Source organism: Morone saxatilis, unplaced genomic scaffold, assembly GCF_004916995.1.
Source record: "Morone saxatilis isolate NCDOM2014 unplaced genomic scaffold, NCSU_SB_2.0 Contig19, whole genome shotgun sequence".
In the NCBI taxonomy this organism is placed as follows: Eukaryota; Metazoa; Chordata; class Actinopteri; family Moronidae; genus Morone; species Morone saxatilis.
The window spans coordinates 12,848,226-12,864,692 of NW_023339751.1; the positions used below are offsets into that span (position 1 = coordinate 12,848,226).

Below are 16,467 nucleotides of genomic sequence, written 5' to 3' on the forward strand. Positions count from 1 at the left end.
ACATCAACTTTGAGGACAAAATGTTCACTTCCTGCCTAATATATCCCACCCACTGACATGTGCTATGGTAACCAGATAATCAGTGTTATTCACTTCACCTGTCAGTGGTTGACATAATGTTATGGCTAATCAGTGTAGATATATATATATACAGAGAGAGATCAATAAAGGAACATCTTATCTTATCGCATCTTCTCACATCTTATCATATCTTTTATCAAATACTCTTTTCATAGTTGCTGACCATCCACTGTTTTAAACCTTTTGAGGTGTGTTGAGCTTGAGGCAAAGCTAAGCACCTACTATAATGAGGCAGGGCAGAATAATTATGGTGTATAAATGATACGTTTATTGACAGGTTATTCACCATAATCCACTTCTCATAGGGCATGAAATTAAGCCTGGTTCTGGGAGGGTGAAGGCCAAAAAATATAGAAATTTCATTGCTTACTAGTCAGTAACGTTAATTGTATTTCTATGGTTCAAACATCAGAGCCTCTTCACTGCCTCAGAACAGAATTGACAAGACAGACTTGTTTAGATTGCAAGAATAAGCTGCTAATGCAAGCATAACCACTGCTAATATTAACATCCCATACAAATTAAACTGATTTATATATACAGTGCTGTTTGAAAGTTTGTGAACCTCTTGAGCATTTTGAAGTTTTCTTGTTTTACACATTATTTCTTTTTTTTTTATCAGAACCAGAATTTTTTAATAACAGATGGATGTTTATGTTTCATATACTGATTTGAGGAAATCAATTGTGTAAAAAAAAAAAAAAAGTATTTTCTTCTTTTTCTTATAACCAGCAGGTAAATACAGTCAGTTGGCACACAATTGTTGGCTAAATTACCAATGAAATGGGAGATCTATAGGGAAGAAATTGGGCAGAAACTGATCAAACCAGGTTGTCCTGTAAGTGAACCCATACAAGTCAATCATGCTGACAGTAGTGCTGCAAAATTAATCACGATATTATCAAAATTCCAGTATGGCCAAGTGCAATATGCAAATTTTGGTCAAAAGTGACAAACAGCATTATAATGAACTACTGTAGTTCTACAGAGATGTCCTGGTCTACCAATTTTGCTACAGATGTAAGTAAACATGTTCCTTTGACAATTCCGATTATCCCACTCTACCCACAGCGTGGGATAATGGGAGATTAGAGATTAGCAGATTGTCATCAAGCTTCTTTTAATGTGAGAGACCACCCTAGCAACAGAAATTACATACTGTATGCTTAAGCTTAAGTAAAGTATTTTTTGGATAATCAGATTGGCTCAACATTAGTGAGTCGTGCAATTTGGATACACATGGCTACATGATGTACGCCCTACACTGCTGGAACAAACCTATCTGATGTTTGCACTAGGAAAATCAAACTACCGTCCAAATTTACATCTCTAACAATCATTTTGTTCCACGCTCATTGACTTTGATTCTCAAGGCTACATTTTCTACACTGTGTGTGAAGCTGCTCGCTTCCTTTTCCATAGATGTACCAACAAATTCATAAAATCATACATGCTCCAGTTTGTTCTTTGGAGGATAAGCTTTCATGTTTTCTAAAGTAACATCTTCCAGTGATCACTATCAGTATCTGAGACCCCATTTACACGTTTTGATTTCAAGTGTTTTGTATCCCGATCCAGATGCATTTACGCTTTGAACATAGACTAGACCTCTTGGGAGGTGGATTAAGCGAGCAAATTTCAATCTATCTTAAATTCTTCTTGGATGCATTTACATTTAGCTTTTTAAGTCAACGTCAAACGTGACAGACTACATGTTGTAAGCTATATCATTCCTTTTTCGCTTTGCCATATTAACAGCTGTGGGTAGTAGAGCCATTTATGCCTCTCTTGGTCAACAACACGGTAGTCTTTTTGGCGAGACAAAGTAACGCAGAATAAAATAATTAATTAGCCCAAAAAGGCCCATATTCATTCCCAACGCCCTACATCTGTCGGGTAGGCCTATTTTTAAGCTGATACTGTGTAGTCTGAATCCAGCATGAATGTAAATGGGGTTCCAGACAAGTAGCACCTGATTGAAAGTATTGCTAAGAGAAGTAGCTGCTATTTTGTGGAACCATTTTCCCCCACTGATACTGACTACCTGCTTCACCAGCAAATTTTCTTTTTTATAATGCAAATGTGTCCCAGTATTATCCAAAAACGCAAGCATTGCAAATGTCCCCTGCATAATGCTTGGTTACCTGACATTCCCCCTAGCGCAAAATTAATGTTCATAATATTAGCCTGTCCATGTTGTCACGTGAGACTATTAGCATAAACTGTGTCAAAGAATAGCAGTTGTTTAAAGCTACACCTGCGGGGCTGTTTCCTTACTGACTGACTGTATATTGTTGCTGTCTGAGGTTGCCTCTCTCTGGGTGTTTTAACCTTTCAAGCCGTCTAGAGCCCCAGAAGGGCCTCTAGCTCCGGGCTCACACCTGCGCTCCAACTGAGAATCAGGACAACAACATCAGCAGGGGCCCTCAATCCACACACATACACACACACACACTCACAGACAGGGACAATCAAAAGCAAAAATTCAGATGCCTTTATCCAACTTAAATAAGCCACACTGTCAAGTTATAAACAAAGACATTAGACAAAAACAGTGACCAACACAAAACAGTGACATCTAACAGTTGGGTGGGGGCTACCCTGCCCCAATCACCATTTCACCACCACATTTCTTGCTGCACTCTGGCAACAGTGTTTCCATGGCAGCCATGGAAACAGAGAAGATCTTTCCCCGACTCTGTCCCACTGGAATAATATCTACCAAAGCCATTCTGTCTTCTTCTCTCTATCCCTGTCTACATTTTCTTCCAGTATCCAGTGAAATCCTTTTTTTCCATGGGAATGTAGTTCTCCTGAACATCTGCAAACATCAGCATGAGGTGATATAAAGGGAATGGTGGTGCATTAACTTTTACAACAAAATATTTAGACATTTCTATGGACATGTCAGTCACAGCAAATGAGACATCAATTTACGAGTGATAATGAATTTAATCATTGGTAATTTCTGTTGCTGCAATTTCAGATATTATCTTTTTCTCTGCTTGTCTAATTGCCTGTCTAAATTTGGAGGTGGTATGCTTACATAAACAATCAGTCAATTTGCCGTTTGTCTCCTTTTTGCATGTTTATATTTTGATGCATTTGTATACAAACAACTACCTGGTCAGTCTGGCATTTCCCTGCTCTTGGTTACACCTCCAATTTTAATGAGTAGCCTAAGATAGCAAAAGACAGCAGAACAGTAGATTGCTGCTCAGTGTTCCTTGTTAAGAGCGCACTCACAAGCTTTCCCGATCTTAAGAGCCCTTATCTCCAATGCTTCAGAGCCTGGGCCTGCCTAATGACGGTGCTCAGGTCCACACACAACCACCTTTGGTTCACAACAATGAATATAATTTGTTGTTTCTTTTAAAAAATGCAGTGGATTTAATTATCCACGTACAGTATATATTATATACTCCTCAAAAATACGTACCCACTTCAACAAATGCAGCTCCTCTTTCACTTCAGAATACGTACTGTTCTGTGCCTGTACTGTCACGGATTTATCTTCATCTTCTTTATCTTTATCTTTGAGCTGGCACCACTGAACAACTTAGTTGGCTAGCTGGAAATACAAGTAGCTAGAATGAGGCTGAAACCATGGCTGCCTGCTATACCAAAACATCTCCTTGCTGCATTTATGGTTCATTCTTCTAGAAAACCTGTCCAACTGACTAACAGAGTACGGTATACCCACTATATCCAGCTTCTAAATGTTTTTCAGGAACAACAGCAAAAGAGGACCTAACTGCTACTAAGTGTTTTTGTAAATTAATGATTATGCTTGCATTATATCATCAGCAAGATAATGCTATTTGCTTTGATGCAAAATGTAGCTAATGTAGCTGCTAATGGTTGCTAATTATCTGAATTAATGGAAGACAGAGCTAACACTCACTCTGACATATTTCTACGTTATGTTCTGTAATTTAAAGGAAATTGCCATATTCAAAGTGCAAATTGAAAGTACTCACTCTGGTTCTGAAAAACACAGAAGTAATGGCTTTTGTTGGGAGGGTGCTTTTACATCCTGCACCCTTTGATTTGAATCACACTGAAAACAAATTGTTTAAAATTTTTGTTTTTTTCTCTGCTCACAGGGCAGATAGCTGGTGCTTGGTATTCTGCACCAGATGCAGCACAGGAGCACTACCCACGAGTAATTGGAGGCCAAGACAAGGTACGGATGGAATCACACTGCAGGGTCAAAGAGAGGCTAGAGGTGAACTCCCAGTTCATGTGTGAAAAATGTTAAAATGCAGCAGGAATGTTTTGTAGGTAGTCTGCATTTCTTTTTGATGCAGAGATGAAGCAGATAGGTCATAGACATGAGATTAATAATTATGGAAGAGATCAGAGATGTATACACACACAAAGTGGACCCAAGAGTTAGACAGTAAGAGCCTTAGAGGGCACACTGACAGTCTTACAAGCAACATGTTTTATTATCTTTTATATAGTACCCTAACACAAGAAAGGGAGAGCAACCATCCTCTGCCTTCCACACTGATCATAATGTTTAACTTGGTGCCTGGTTCTCCATGGAGTCGAACCTGTAACTTATCTCATTCTGCCAAAACAAGATTCACTCACTGTGGACAAGGTGATTCCTGAGATTGAGCAGATGTAGTCTACTGCACACACACTCACACATTCACACACACTCACATGCACATTTTCCTCTCTCAGACTGATTAGAAAGACGACCATTTGCTCACTCCCAGCGGAAGGAAGTGTTTTCATACAGCTGAGCTATCACTCTGTTACAAGAGCCATCCTCAGAAGTCCAGAACAATGCTGCTGCTGTGGCTTAATTTTCTTTCTGTGATACCATGATATGAAGAGCTGTTTTTAGTAATTCAGATGTGTGTGTGTATGAATACTAATGCCCAGGAATTGGGCCTCTGCTAGCTGCAATGTTTCATCTGTGAAACTGTACATGTCAAAACACAAGCTAGTGTGTGTACATGAGAAAGTATTTATGCATGTGTGTTCTGTCTAGGTTTGAGGGGAAATTTACCCCTATGTCATGGAATAACAACAGTCACAAGGACAAATAAACAGGCCTTAAACTTCTGGCAGTAAGGCTGCCTATATTCATGAGTCAACGGCGCATGGTGCGACTACCCCATTACCCAACGTGCACCCTCGTGAAAATAGAGCCCTTAATCTTAAAGGACAGACTCAGTCATGGCTTGAATGGCTTCCATCCGGAGGAAATTAAAATCTTCCATCATATTAATTAACACTTGTGTTTTCATTTTTATCTCAACTCATTATATGAGCGAGTATAAATGTCATATAATGAGAATCATTAGGAAAAAGGAAATGCCAATTTCAGATAAATATCTGACGTGCAGTATATAATGTTTATGTATAGACTGGTTGGCATCAATATGCATCTAATACATTTATGCATTAGACATAGACACCACCAGTCACTCATCTTCTTGTTCTTTTGAAAATTATTTTAAAGCTGGTGGGCTAAAAAGGAAATCTTTTCTTTGGAGTGGCATACACTGGATCATCTGCACACAAGGTTACTAGTTTTTAGGAATTTTCAATGACACCATGTGTTTTTCATGGTGTCACAACCAAGACACTGTATCATAGCTGTTAATTAATTCGCTATTGTGGATAAGTACACTAAATGTCAGCATCACGCATATTTGTAACCCTATTTAGGTCTACATTTTCTGTTTTTAGGGTAAATCATAATTGCAAATTAGCTGAGATACTGCAGAGGTACCCACTGGATTATACATACCCGGGTGGGAACTACAGCAGTACAATGTCAAAATATAGTAAAGGACAAAACAAAAAGACCTGATATGGTGACGTGAACATTCTTGTATCGTATGCAATCATTCCAGTGACAGCATGCTTACTATATTGAAAAAACTAAACAACTAAAACAAATAATAGGTTATTGCCATCACTCAATTCATGGAGTAACCTACAGGCTGACAGTGATGACAATTTACAAATTAAGCTCGCTCTGACTAGCACGAGTCAGTCTGATTGTTTCCTCTTTGACTTGTTTGGTGGGCAAAACACGTTTGCTATGCTACAGCTCTAATTCTCCGCCATTTAGTTTCCAGTCAATTTAATACTACCATTTTCTTTGCTTGTTTTTCCCAATACCTGCGGACCCATGCTCCTTTAAACAGCTAAAACCTAATTCTACAATGTGCATGGGAGCGTGAAAGGGAAGGTGTGTCAGTGTACGAAAAATGGCCAATCCATGGACATTGATCATCATGAAAACAAATGCAAACCTGACTGCACTATACATGTGTGAGAGACAGTGAGTGACAGAGACTGACAAAAAGAGGGAAATACGTGTGTGTTTGTGCATGCATGTGTGCATGCTGCTGGCAAATCCCCCTCCACCTCGTCTGGATCTCCCTTTCAATGTTCCAACGCAGCCCAGTACTTCCCAAAATAAATTATGACATTGCTATTATTCTCAAAGTTTTATAATCTAAAATATTAAACCATTCATGTGAATTAGATATGATCCCACCTGAGAGCGCAGCTGAGTCTCCGCAATGACGTCTGAGACTGCTTTTTCCACCACTATCATTAAGATGGAGCACACAGATAATCAGTCTCACTGATTATGTTAGTAGTGACTGGCAGTGACCTCAGTCTCGAAGAGAGGACTGGTCCAAAACAATGTCAGGGTTCCCGACAGTGAAAAGTACGTTTACATTTTTTTTTATTTGATTTGCTAATAAGGAAAAGGTCTATTTGAACATGAAAGGTCATTCTTGACCTTTTCCAGAAAGAGCATGATGTGATTAAAAAATGTGTTAATAAATTGAAATTAACTGATGTCAAAAATCTATATTTCCATTGTAGAATATTTAAGGATTACAAACATCTTTTTGTGATTGGTTAACATGTAGAGCAACTAAGTTTAAAAAGAAGTGACTGCTTGTTAGTAAGTTTAGATTAAACTATGGAGCCTAAAGTGCTTTGACCGTTTTTATTGTGTAGTGCAGAAATGATTCATGCATTCATTGTTGAACTGAACTGCAAATTAATTGGCAAATACTTTTATAATCTATGAATCGCTTTTAAACTAATGTTTCAAGGAAAAATGTCATACAGTACCTTTTCACAACTTCTCCAATTTGCTGCTTTTCTCTGTTTAATGTCGTTGGAAACTGAGTATCTTTGGGTAGTAAATTGTAACAGCCATTTTATGTTGTTCATATTTTATATACCCAATAATTGATTGCAAAAATAACTGACAGATTAATGACTAATTAAAATAATAAGGTGGTTGCAGATCCACAATCAAGAAACCCTTTAAATGATTTTGAAGTTTGCGACTACGTGCTTGGATTCCATTGCTTACTTAAGTTGGCATTTTTTTAAGAAACAGGCTGAGTCAGTAATATTGTTTTAAATGATCACTTTCCTGCTTTTGTCATGTGGCACAATGATGCTTAACACTGTTAACAGCTGCACAGCTTTACATCACACCATGCTGAATTGCAACCTGTTATGATGCCTGGTCTAACTCCTTATAAAACAGTGACATTTTTATGCTACAAAACAATATTTTTGAGCAGAAGCCCACTGTCGCTCTCTCTTGTCTCTCTGTCTGCAGACAAAAAAATACCAATTTTATCTTGCTTCCCTTGAGGTGGCTCCCTCATTTTGCTGTCACTGCTGTCCTTCATTTATCACCTCTCTCTTTTGTCTCACTCCCACCCTTTTATTCTTCCTCTCGTTGGCCAGCATCTTGCTGATTGTTGTCATGCAAAAAATTATGTGATATAGATTTGATGGCAAGGGGACTTTTTTGTAAACTGCGTCTCAGGCAACATTTTTCTCCCAGACTGCATGTAAAATCCTACCTCACTTGCCAAGACTGGCAGAGCCAAACACCAAATGTGAACATAACTCTACACTTAAGTGTCTGTATCCTGCAACCAAACCTAACATATTGATTGGAGGAGCTTGTTGGGGGCACTACACAGCCTGGGAGTAAGTGCTACTCGAAGTCAGGGCAAACTTACTGTACAGGATTCATTTCTCTTGGGAGAGTGCAAGCAAGCGCTCACACAGAAAGCTGAAAAGGCAGGATTAATGTTGAATCCTTTTCAGTCCTTCCAGGAATTTGCAATCATAGAAATGCAAGAAATAATACAAATTCAACCAATCCGCGTATTATTTGGGAGAGCTTGCAATTTTGTCTCATCCCTGTAATAGATCTGCATAAAATTGTGTAACTGGATGAATGCTTGCACATTTTGTCAATCAAAACTTCGCGTCTAAAATAGGCCAATACGTAGTTCAGAAATTAATCCTGCATTGTTGATATGGTGTATTATTTCTTTGTTTTACTGGGCCTTCTGTTTGTATATTGTTGTTGTAACCGATTACATGAACGATTTTGCATATTTTAGACAAGTTACTATAAATTATAGACAGTGCTCTTACCATGGCAGCCAGCCATTTTCCAAAGTGTGTTTTTACTTCTTTCCAGGTTGTTTTCCTTTTCATACCAATGTGGTTTGAAAAACAAGTAGCAGAAAACTGAAAATGAAGTGTGTGATTGCTAATCAATCTTAGTGAACATTATGTCTGCTTCAGAGTCGTGTTATCCCTTTGTTGTGCTCACAGTGATGAATTACCGAAATCTAGTCTGGGATTTTCATAATGTTTTGAAATTAATAGAAACAAATTGATGCCTGGACGATAGGAAAGGTGTAATGAAGAATCTAAGACTGTACGCTTTGGAAATGTTGGCACTAATTGAAAATAAATTCAATCTAAAGTAAATTGGATAAATGATTATATCAATGTTACGGTGCTTTAAGACTAAAAGCAGCTGGACTACAACATTTCAAGCCTATTTTACTCTCACTGGAACTAATTATTACTCATAAATGGAGTGTCTCAAATTTTTGAACATTTGTTCCAAAGGATTTCTGGAAATTTCATCATTGTGTCAGCTACCTAAAGACTCTATGGTGACCTTAAGTTCTCGATTGGTCTTAGTCGTGTTTGTGTTCAAAGTACTGTCTCCAAATCATTGCACATAATGGCTCTTAATTGTTTCTAAATTTTCTCAGCAGGTGACAAACTCCAATAATCTCCTCATTAGCAATAATGTCATTATGTTGTGAGTTAACTTCGCTGTTGAAGGACTGTGGGGAGATATTGTACACACTTTTATGTATGAGCTCCTCCACATTAGCAGGTTCATCATCTAAATTCTGCCAAGACATAATTACTCCTATGCGTATGACTTAGGAGACCATGCAAAGTAAATTGAAATTACACAGAGGATATATCCTCCTACAGGATTCCGCACACAGATCAAATTTAATTGGCTGATTGGAAGCTGAACTCTCACGAGCACTCATCAGGTAGATTCATGATTTCCAGTGGAGGCTCAAGTATCCTATCTGGCACTTGAATTCCTCTGTACATTCCTGTGTAGAGGCATTAAACCAAAGACATCCACCCTGTGCCAGTGACCCTGTTAGGCTGTAAACACACTTCTTCCAATGTAGACAATTACATCACTTGTTCCATGCAGAGGTTTTATTAAGCAGCAAAGCACTGACGTACACTTCAAAAGACTGTGACAGGAAGTACAGTCCGGTGGTCTTAAGTGGAAAGAATATACAAAAGAAGAAGACAGACACTCTGTCGCCTGTGGTAAAGGGAATATTTTATCCCATAAGAGTTGCCTCATCTCCCTGTGGGCACCTGTTGCCATAGTAACAGGAGCTGGGAGTTCCGTCAGGTTGGCTGGTCAGTGGTAGGGGATCATGGGACATGAAAGGGGCCAGCGAGGTGCGTGCAACCTCGCTGCCATTATCATCAACACTGTTTCCTCCACTCTCTCAACTCAGGCCTCCTCGCCCTTGCCCGCGGCCCCGAGGGACCGCCTTCGTGCCCTTCATGCATTCATTCATACCTGGATCACACATAGATCTTCATCGTGAGCAGAGAAAAATCAGCCTGCTCGCAGTGTGTGGACTTATTTTGCCAGGTCAATAGTGGTTATAGTGAGTTAAGACCAAGTATGTTCTTTAGTATCAACTGGAGCACTCACTCAGACACTGACCTACATTCATTTATTTTAATTTGAACTGCATTTACATACACAGAAACACCTTCACCCACCAGACCTTATCTCATCTCACCTTTTGTCTATTTATTATTCTGTCCAAAGACACATTTCCAGCTATTTCCGATTTCCTTCTTCACATAAACACTCATTTCTCAGCCTGACACACTCTCTTACAACACACTAGGTGTCAAATGTGCGTAGTACACCATCTGTCCTTTCTCAGTTTCCTCTCCTTACTCTATTAGGCTGACAATTCAAATCGCCAGTCTGATAGACCACCTACTCACCCACTGTGCATCCTTCATTGCTGGAGCTTTTGACACATGAAAGAGAAGAGGCAGTAAACCTTGACATTCAGCTCACTGGGGGTCTCGCAAAACACTTAACTGGAGTGTTGTGAAAACAGAGAGCAGTGATGGGTAGTGTTTCATCATGACCGCTGTGTTCCCCATTCATGCAGTAACGCAGTGCGATCGCTGTCTCTGTGTCGACGTAGAACTGATATGTTACAGACAGAAAGACCCCTAATGCTCCACACCAAGGGAACAGATTTTAATGTGTGTGTGTGGGTGTTTGTGTGTGTGAATGTGACACACATTTCCAGTGTACATTTAGCACAGACTCATGTGAGCACTTTGGATGTTTTTCCAGGTGTCTGTGGAGACTCACTCTTGACAGTGGCTGTCCTGGTGCAGTTGTAGAGAATAGCCAGCTCTCCAAACACCTTTCCCGGCCCCATGGTGCAGAGCTTCAGGCTCTCCTTCGTCACCTCCACCTTTCCATCTGAAACATGCACAGAAATACAGGTACGCCATTAGATATAACTCTATTCAAATTGCACATTTATTTTCCTGCCTGATTACCCAAGTGCGGGAGTCCTCTTCAGCATTCAATATGTGCAGCAAACAAAGTTTCAGTGATGAAATGGAGTGGATGATAGGTGTCTGAGGGCTTTTGCTTCATTTTGGGGGGGCACCCAGCCAGAGTGCTCTTGACTCACTGAACTGGAAAAAAGTAAGATTATTTTGCAGTGTGGTGTTTCTAAGGGCTACTGGCCACCTACCAAGGAGGGTGCGTGCCCCAGCAGCAGCAACCTTTGAGAAATCTACTTAAAGCTTAACACTCTATAACTCACACAGTATAGTATGACTGATGATAAGGACTGGTAAATCAATACACTGTATGTGAAAATAAGTGTATTTTATCAGGACTGAGGCTTTTACAAAGAATGCTCTAAAGCAGTATTTCCCAACCTTATTCCTTAAGGGACTCCATTTCTATCATTGAGTAAACTGAAGACCCCTAACTAACTGACTCATTTTACGGATATTTCAAATTATATTCAGTGAACCCAACATAATAACTGCAGGAAGTTTGTGTAAAACAAGGGATTTGGATTAATGCAGCAGTTTTCCTGATATTTAGGGAACTTTTTATACAATGTTCTGTCTGTATTTTAAATTATTTTCAACAATCATATATACTTATAAGGCTTTTTTTTGCAACAAATTCCATATTTGCCAGTAAAACCACTTGATAAAAAAGCACTAAAGCTGGTGCAGAGATACACATAGTCCTGACCTGCTGATCAAGCAAGCTGGTTGGCCATAGTACTGCCACAAGTGATCTTCTAGCAGAGCAGAGGAATCTAAATTCCTCTTCAACACACTGTAATATCACTCCCTTTCTTGTCATTGTACTGCCCATTTATGTTGATGACTCCAAATTCTTTCATGTTTGTTTCACAGATGTTCTGTAGAGGTTTGTTTACACTGTCAGCAGGTTAAAATTGATTTTCATTTCCTGATTTCTTCTACCATTTCTTTCCACTGTATTTTGCTAAACGTGACACTGCTTTCTAGTGCGTACGTTACTTTGTATGCACCCATTTCTGATGAACACCATTGTATACTTTGTTCTCTGGTTCTCTGCTTACATGCAGCATAATCCCATTTTAAAGTAAATCTATGTTTTTCTTTTTCAACACTGTAAGAGGCACTTTGCCCCTGTGTTTGGATAAGCCTCATCAAGCATGTATGCTTTCCTGGAAACTCAGCATTCTTACGGGACCATAATTCTCATTCACAGAGAGCAAAAACCCAAAGAAAACAGTTAAAGTCGGCTCTAGGCTACTGATGAAATATGGAAAGATGATAAGCCCAGGCGAGTCATCCACAGAGGAAACAGTTTGACACGTTATCTTGTTAGAGAGGGCTGTGAACCCCTTTGACAAAACGCCTCTAAAAAACACACCATGTTTCAGGACTAATTCTTTTCTCCACATTGTAGTTTTTCCCACCTTATTGGAACAATTCCCTACATGGTGAACAATACATTATCCATCAACACTCAGCATGAAACTCTACTTGCAGAGAAAATCTTCTTACTGTCTTCTTCCCTGCTGTTTTCACTGCCCCTGTTAAACAGACTTTTTTGCTTCCTGTAAGAATCTACTCTTGGAAAAACTGCTGGAGATCAAAAAACAAACTGAGACAACTCACTATTACAGAGCTGCATTCAGATTTTAACAATGCAGTCCGTGTGCAGCATTCATCATTATCATCTTAAATACTTATTAGAGCTTTCTTGGATTGATTGAAAAACACACAGTAAATCAGTCTTTCTAATCTCTCACTCAAATGCTTCTTTCAGTTTAGTTACAATGGTACATAATAGGACTGCTCACTTTTTGAATCTGATAAAGACAGTAACTATGCTTTTGAATTTGGTTCTCAGTGAAAATAGAAAAAATATGTACTAAAGTAGTTAGTTAGTAGTAAACAAGCTGATGTTTCCCGCTTTAACAAGAATAAAATTGACAACTTCCTGTGCACCGTAAGGATTTCTCCCACGAACAAAAGAAGGGAACCCCTGATGCTTGTTTACAACTGTAAAATGTTTCATGAACTGTGTATACCTGAAATATTCTTCGTAGTGTCAGTGTAGCCTTGAAAAGTCTATAAAGACCATAATTAGCAACCTCAATTCACTGCAAGATTTAAGTCTGGAGAACGGCCATTGAGAATCGATTGATCCCAACAAATATGTGCCAGATTAATCAGCTAACTGCGAGGGGTGTTGAGATGATCTCTTAAATCTCCTGAGCCCTAATTATGAACTATTAAACCTGGATGGATGATGAATGGCTGCCAATCATTTCACAACAGCTTGTTTTCCAGTTCAGAAATTGTAAGAAAAGACCACTGTGTGTGTTTGTTGCCTTTATCTAATCGGGTGTAGAAAGGGTTCATGTTGATCGCTAAGTGAAGGGGGGAACTGTCTATCATCAATTGTGCACCTTATTTGAAGTGTCTGTTGAACCTTGCCATGTGACAATACTTCTTGTTGGGAGGCTTTGATCCATCATCAAAAGAGCAGCATCGTAGTAGAAGTTTGAGGAGGAAGAATGTCACTGCAGTGATGTATAGATAGAGACAGATGCAATATGTGTCTGTATCACAGCAGATTATTACTGCCTTATTTGAAAGGACATATGACACAGAACTTCATTAAGTGTAATCCAGTGTCTGTGGTTTAATAACCGCAGTGTCTTGTGGATGGGTTCATGTAGGGACAAAGACAAACACACATCAGGTAGCAAAACCTTTACACTTCACTATGGACAAAGCTAATAATTTCCTGTGGGTAGCCATGTAATCAATTCCTGACACAGTGAGTAGTCAATACACGGTGCTTGTTTTGGACAACTCACTGACTGCAGGCTGTGACAGAATTGCTTGGAAATTAAGTAATCCAATTATGCAATTATTGGAATTGCACAAATGTTTTTTTTTCAAGGAAACTTGTTATTCAGAAGTTGACAAGAATCCATTCACACACCCCAACACATGGTCCAGCTCATTTCCCCTTTTTGTCTCTTAATAAAAACCTGCTTTATCATGCTTCTTTATTACAGTAGCTTCAAATTCACTTGAAATTCACCTCTGGTATGCAAGTGCTATTCAAATTTTATTAAAATAACAACACAACAGGCAAATACACGCTCTCTCACTGGGCTGTCGATCTGATCAAAGGAGACTATATTTAGATCTCACTGAAGCATGGAACAACTGCTATACTGTCTTGTTTAAAGGCAAATTAAGAGGAAGAACTGAAAAATTAAAAATGCATAAAATACCAGATGTATAATGTTAAATGTGTTTTCTCTTTTTCTTTCTCACAGCGTGTCCTCTTCACCTGAGGCGATGTAGCTGTGTTAATGGCTTGCCATTTGAATGCACACAGTGGCACGCTCCACATAGCAGGGCATCAAGACAGACCTCGGAGCAGACTTCCCTCTGGCTCAAGATCAGATGTGATTCTGGCTGCGTTCCAAATCAAAAAGCTGCTGTCTTTTGTGGTGGCTTTATCTGAACACGTTACAGATAAAAAGCAACATGAAATGTTCTTCATCCAAACCCAAGAAGACATTAACAACGGTGTGCATAAATAATGTCCTGAACCAGCCTCCCTGTGCTATTGAACAGCTTCTTTTATTCTATTAAGATAGCTGTCTTTTCTGGCTACAATTAACACCATTAGATTAAAGATGTCTACTAAGTTGTGGCTTTGTAAGCAGCGTGGGACACAAGGTCCTCTATTACCCCCAAAATAAATTAGGAGAAAAGGACATCTGGTAACTTCCACGTGGAGTTTTTCACACTGAGGCCATTAGGCTGCATCTATAAATAAAGCTGAGTTTCAAATTTCAGGCACAGGATACTGTTTAATTCCTCCTTTTCTTCCATTGACAGTTTGTCTTTTTTTTTTCAAGCAGCACAAAGCGGACATCAAGAAACAGGATGTGGGGGAGTTCAAATCCCCAAGAGGATAACATACAACCGCCATCAAATCCTGATTGGCCTTGTTCTTCCGCCACTGCTCAGGGGTCACATTACCCAATCCTATCCCAATCCATTAGAACCATGGAGGAACACTGGAACTAGATCAAGCAGAACATTGTTTGATCCTGCTCCCACCGGCCAAAAAATCGTATTGTCACCATAGAGGGTTTTAGGTCGTACAATGCTCAAGTTGGCAATTCTGACTTCAGGTCAGCAATGATAATGTCTGTGAGAAAAGCAGTCACATTGTTTCAGACAGTTTGAAGGCTTTTGTGGAGGAAAAGCCATGGGAGAAACAAGACTGAGCGTGGGATCTATTCAACAGGGACTGAAATGGGTTCAGAAAATTCCAGGGTTGAAAAATCACCATCTGCTCTTTATTTCTTAACAAAAAAGATGTGGTTTGAGAGATCTCGTAAATTGCGGTTCACTCAAAGGTTTTATTGAAGTAGGCCTGAAATGATAGCTCAGAGCAGTAATTTTTGTTTTCACCTTGTTTTTTAAAGAACACAATGTGACCTCTCAAGAAACCCAAACACTGTCAGCAGAACAAATATTCCCAGCTGGCCTGTTGAATGAAACATGAATCAACACGGTGAGAAGACATCAGAAAATGAACAATTAAGTAAATAGATCTCAAGATGAATGCGGCACTCTACTTCACATTCAGCGAAAAGATATTCAGCAGGCTAGATGTTTGGGTTTCAGGCTCATTAAATTAATCAAAAATGTAAAAAAAAAAAAAAAAAGGTAATTCCTCCCGATCACAGGACTGTGACCATGTTCAGTAATGAGGACTACTCATTCTGGAGCAGCATTCAAGCATAAGTCACGCATTATTTTTCCCCCAGTTAAGAACAAAATAAAGAGAGCTTAAGAAAATAGAGATAAAGGGCTGAAGCCAACAGCAAGAACAAACCCAAAGAGAAAGGCAGAGAGAAAGAGAGTAAGAGCACTGTTAATAATCAGGGAGGAAGCCTCAGAAAGGGAATAAGACTTGTATTAAGCTCACAGCACCCCAGCAGTGTTGTTGTTTCAGAGAATCCCTGTTTGTATCACTGCGGGCTGAAATAATACAAGCAGCAGGATGATGAGAATGGTGCTCAATGGAGCCCACAATGGAGTTTGATTGAAAGATGAGTTCTCTTTGTCTTTGCAGAATGCAAATGTAAAGATATTTTCTGCACCTGCCACCTGCCGATGTTGGTGTGCTGTATTGTGAATGGGCAGCAGCAGGGAGCAACTCTACCGTCACGGCTAACAGCTACATCCAATCCGACTAACAACCTCCTGTATCATGAGGTACAGGCAGCTTCTACACACCTACTTTAATCACATCCTCATGTAGCTAAATAGAGCATGTTGTAGCCTCAGGTAAAGACTGGTTAGCAATCGTAATACAATTAATATATATGATAAATATGATCAGTTTAT

General features: G+C 39.2%; 1 protein-coding gene across 2 annotated transcripts in view; it reads right to left on the reverse strand.

Moving 5' to 3' along the window:
- The window catches only part of LOC118329739 (cGMP-dependent protein kinase 1), a 77,119-nt gene that overhangs the window by 37,926 nt on the left and 22,726 nt on the right, over nucleotides 1-16,467 (reverse strand). For both annotated transcript variants that reach the window (XM_035664010.1, XM_035664008.1), the window contains exon 3: nucleotides 10,859-10,972. In XM_035664010.1, the coding sequence (XP_035519903.1) occupies nucleotides 10,859-10,972 (114 nt within the window). The remainder of the gene's footprint in view (nucleotides 1-10,858; nucleotides 10,973-16,467) is intronic.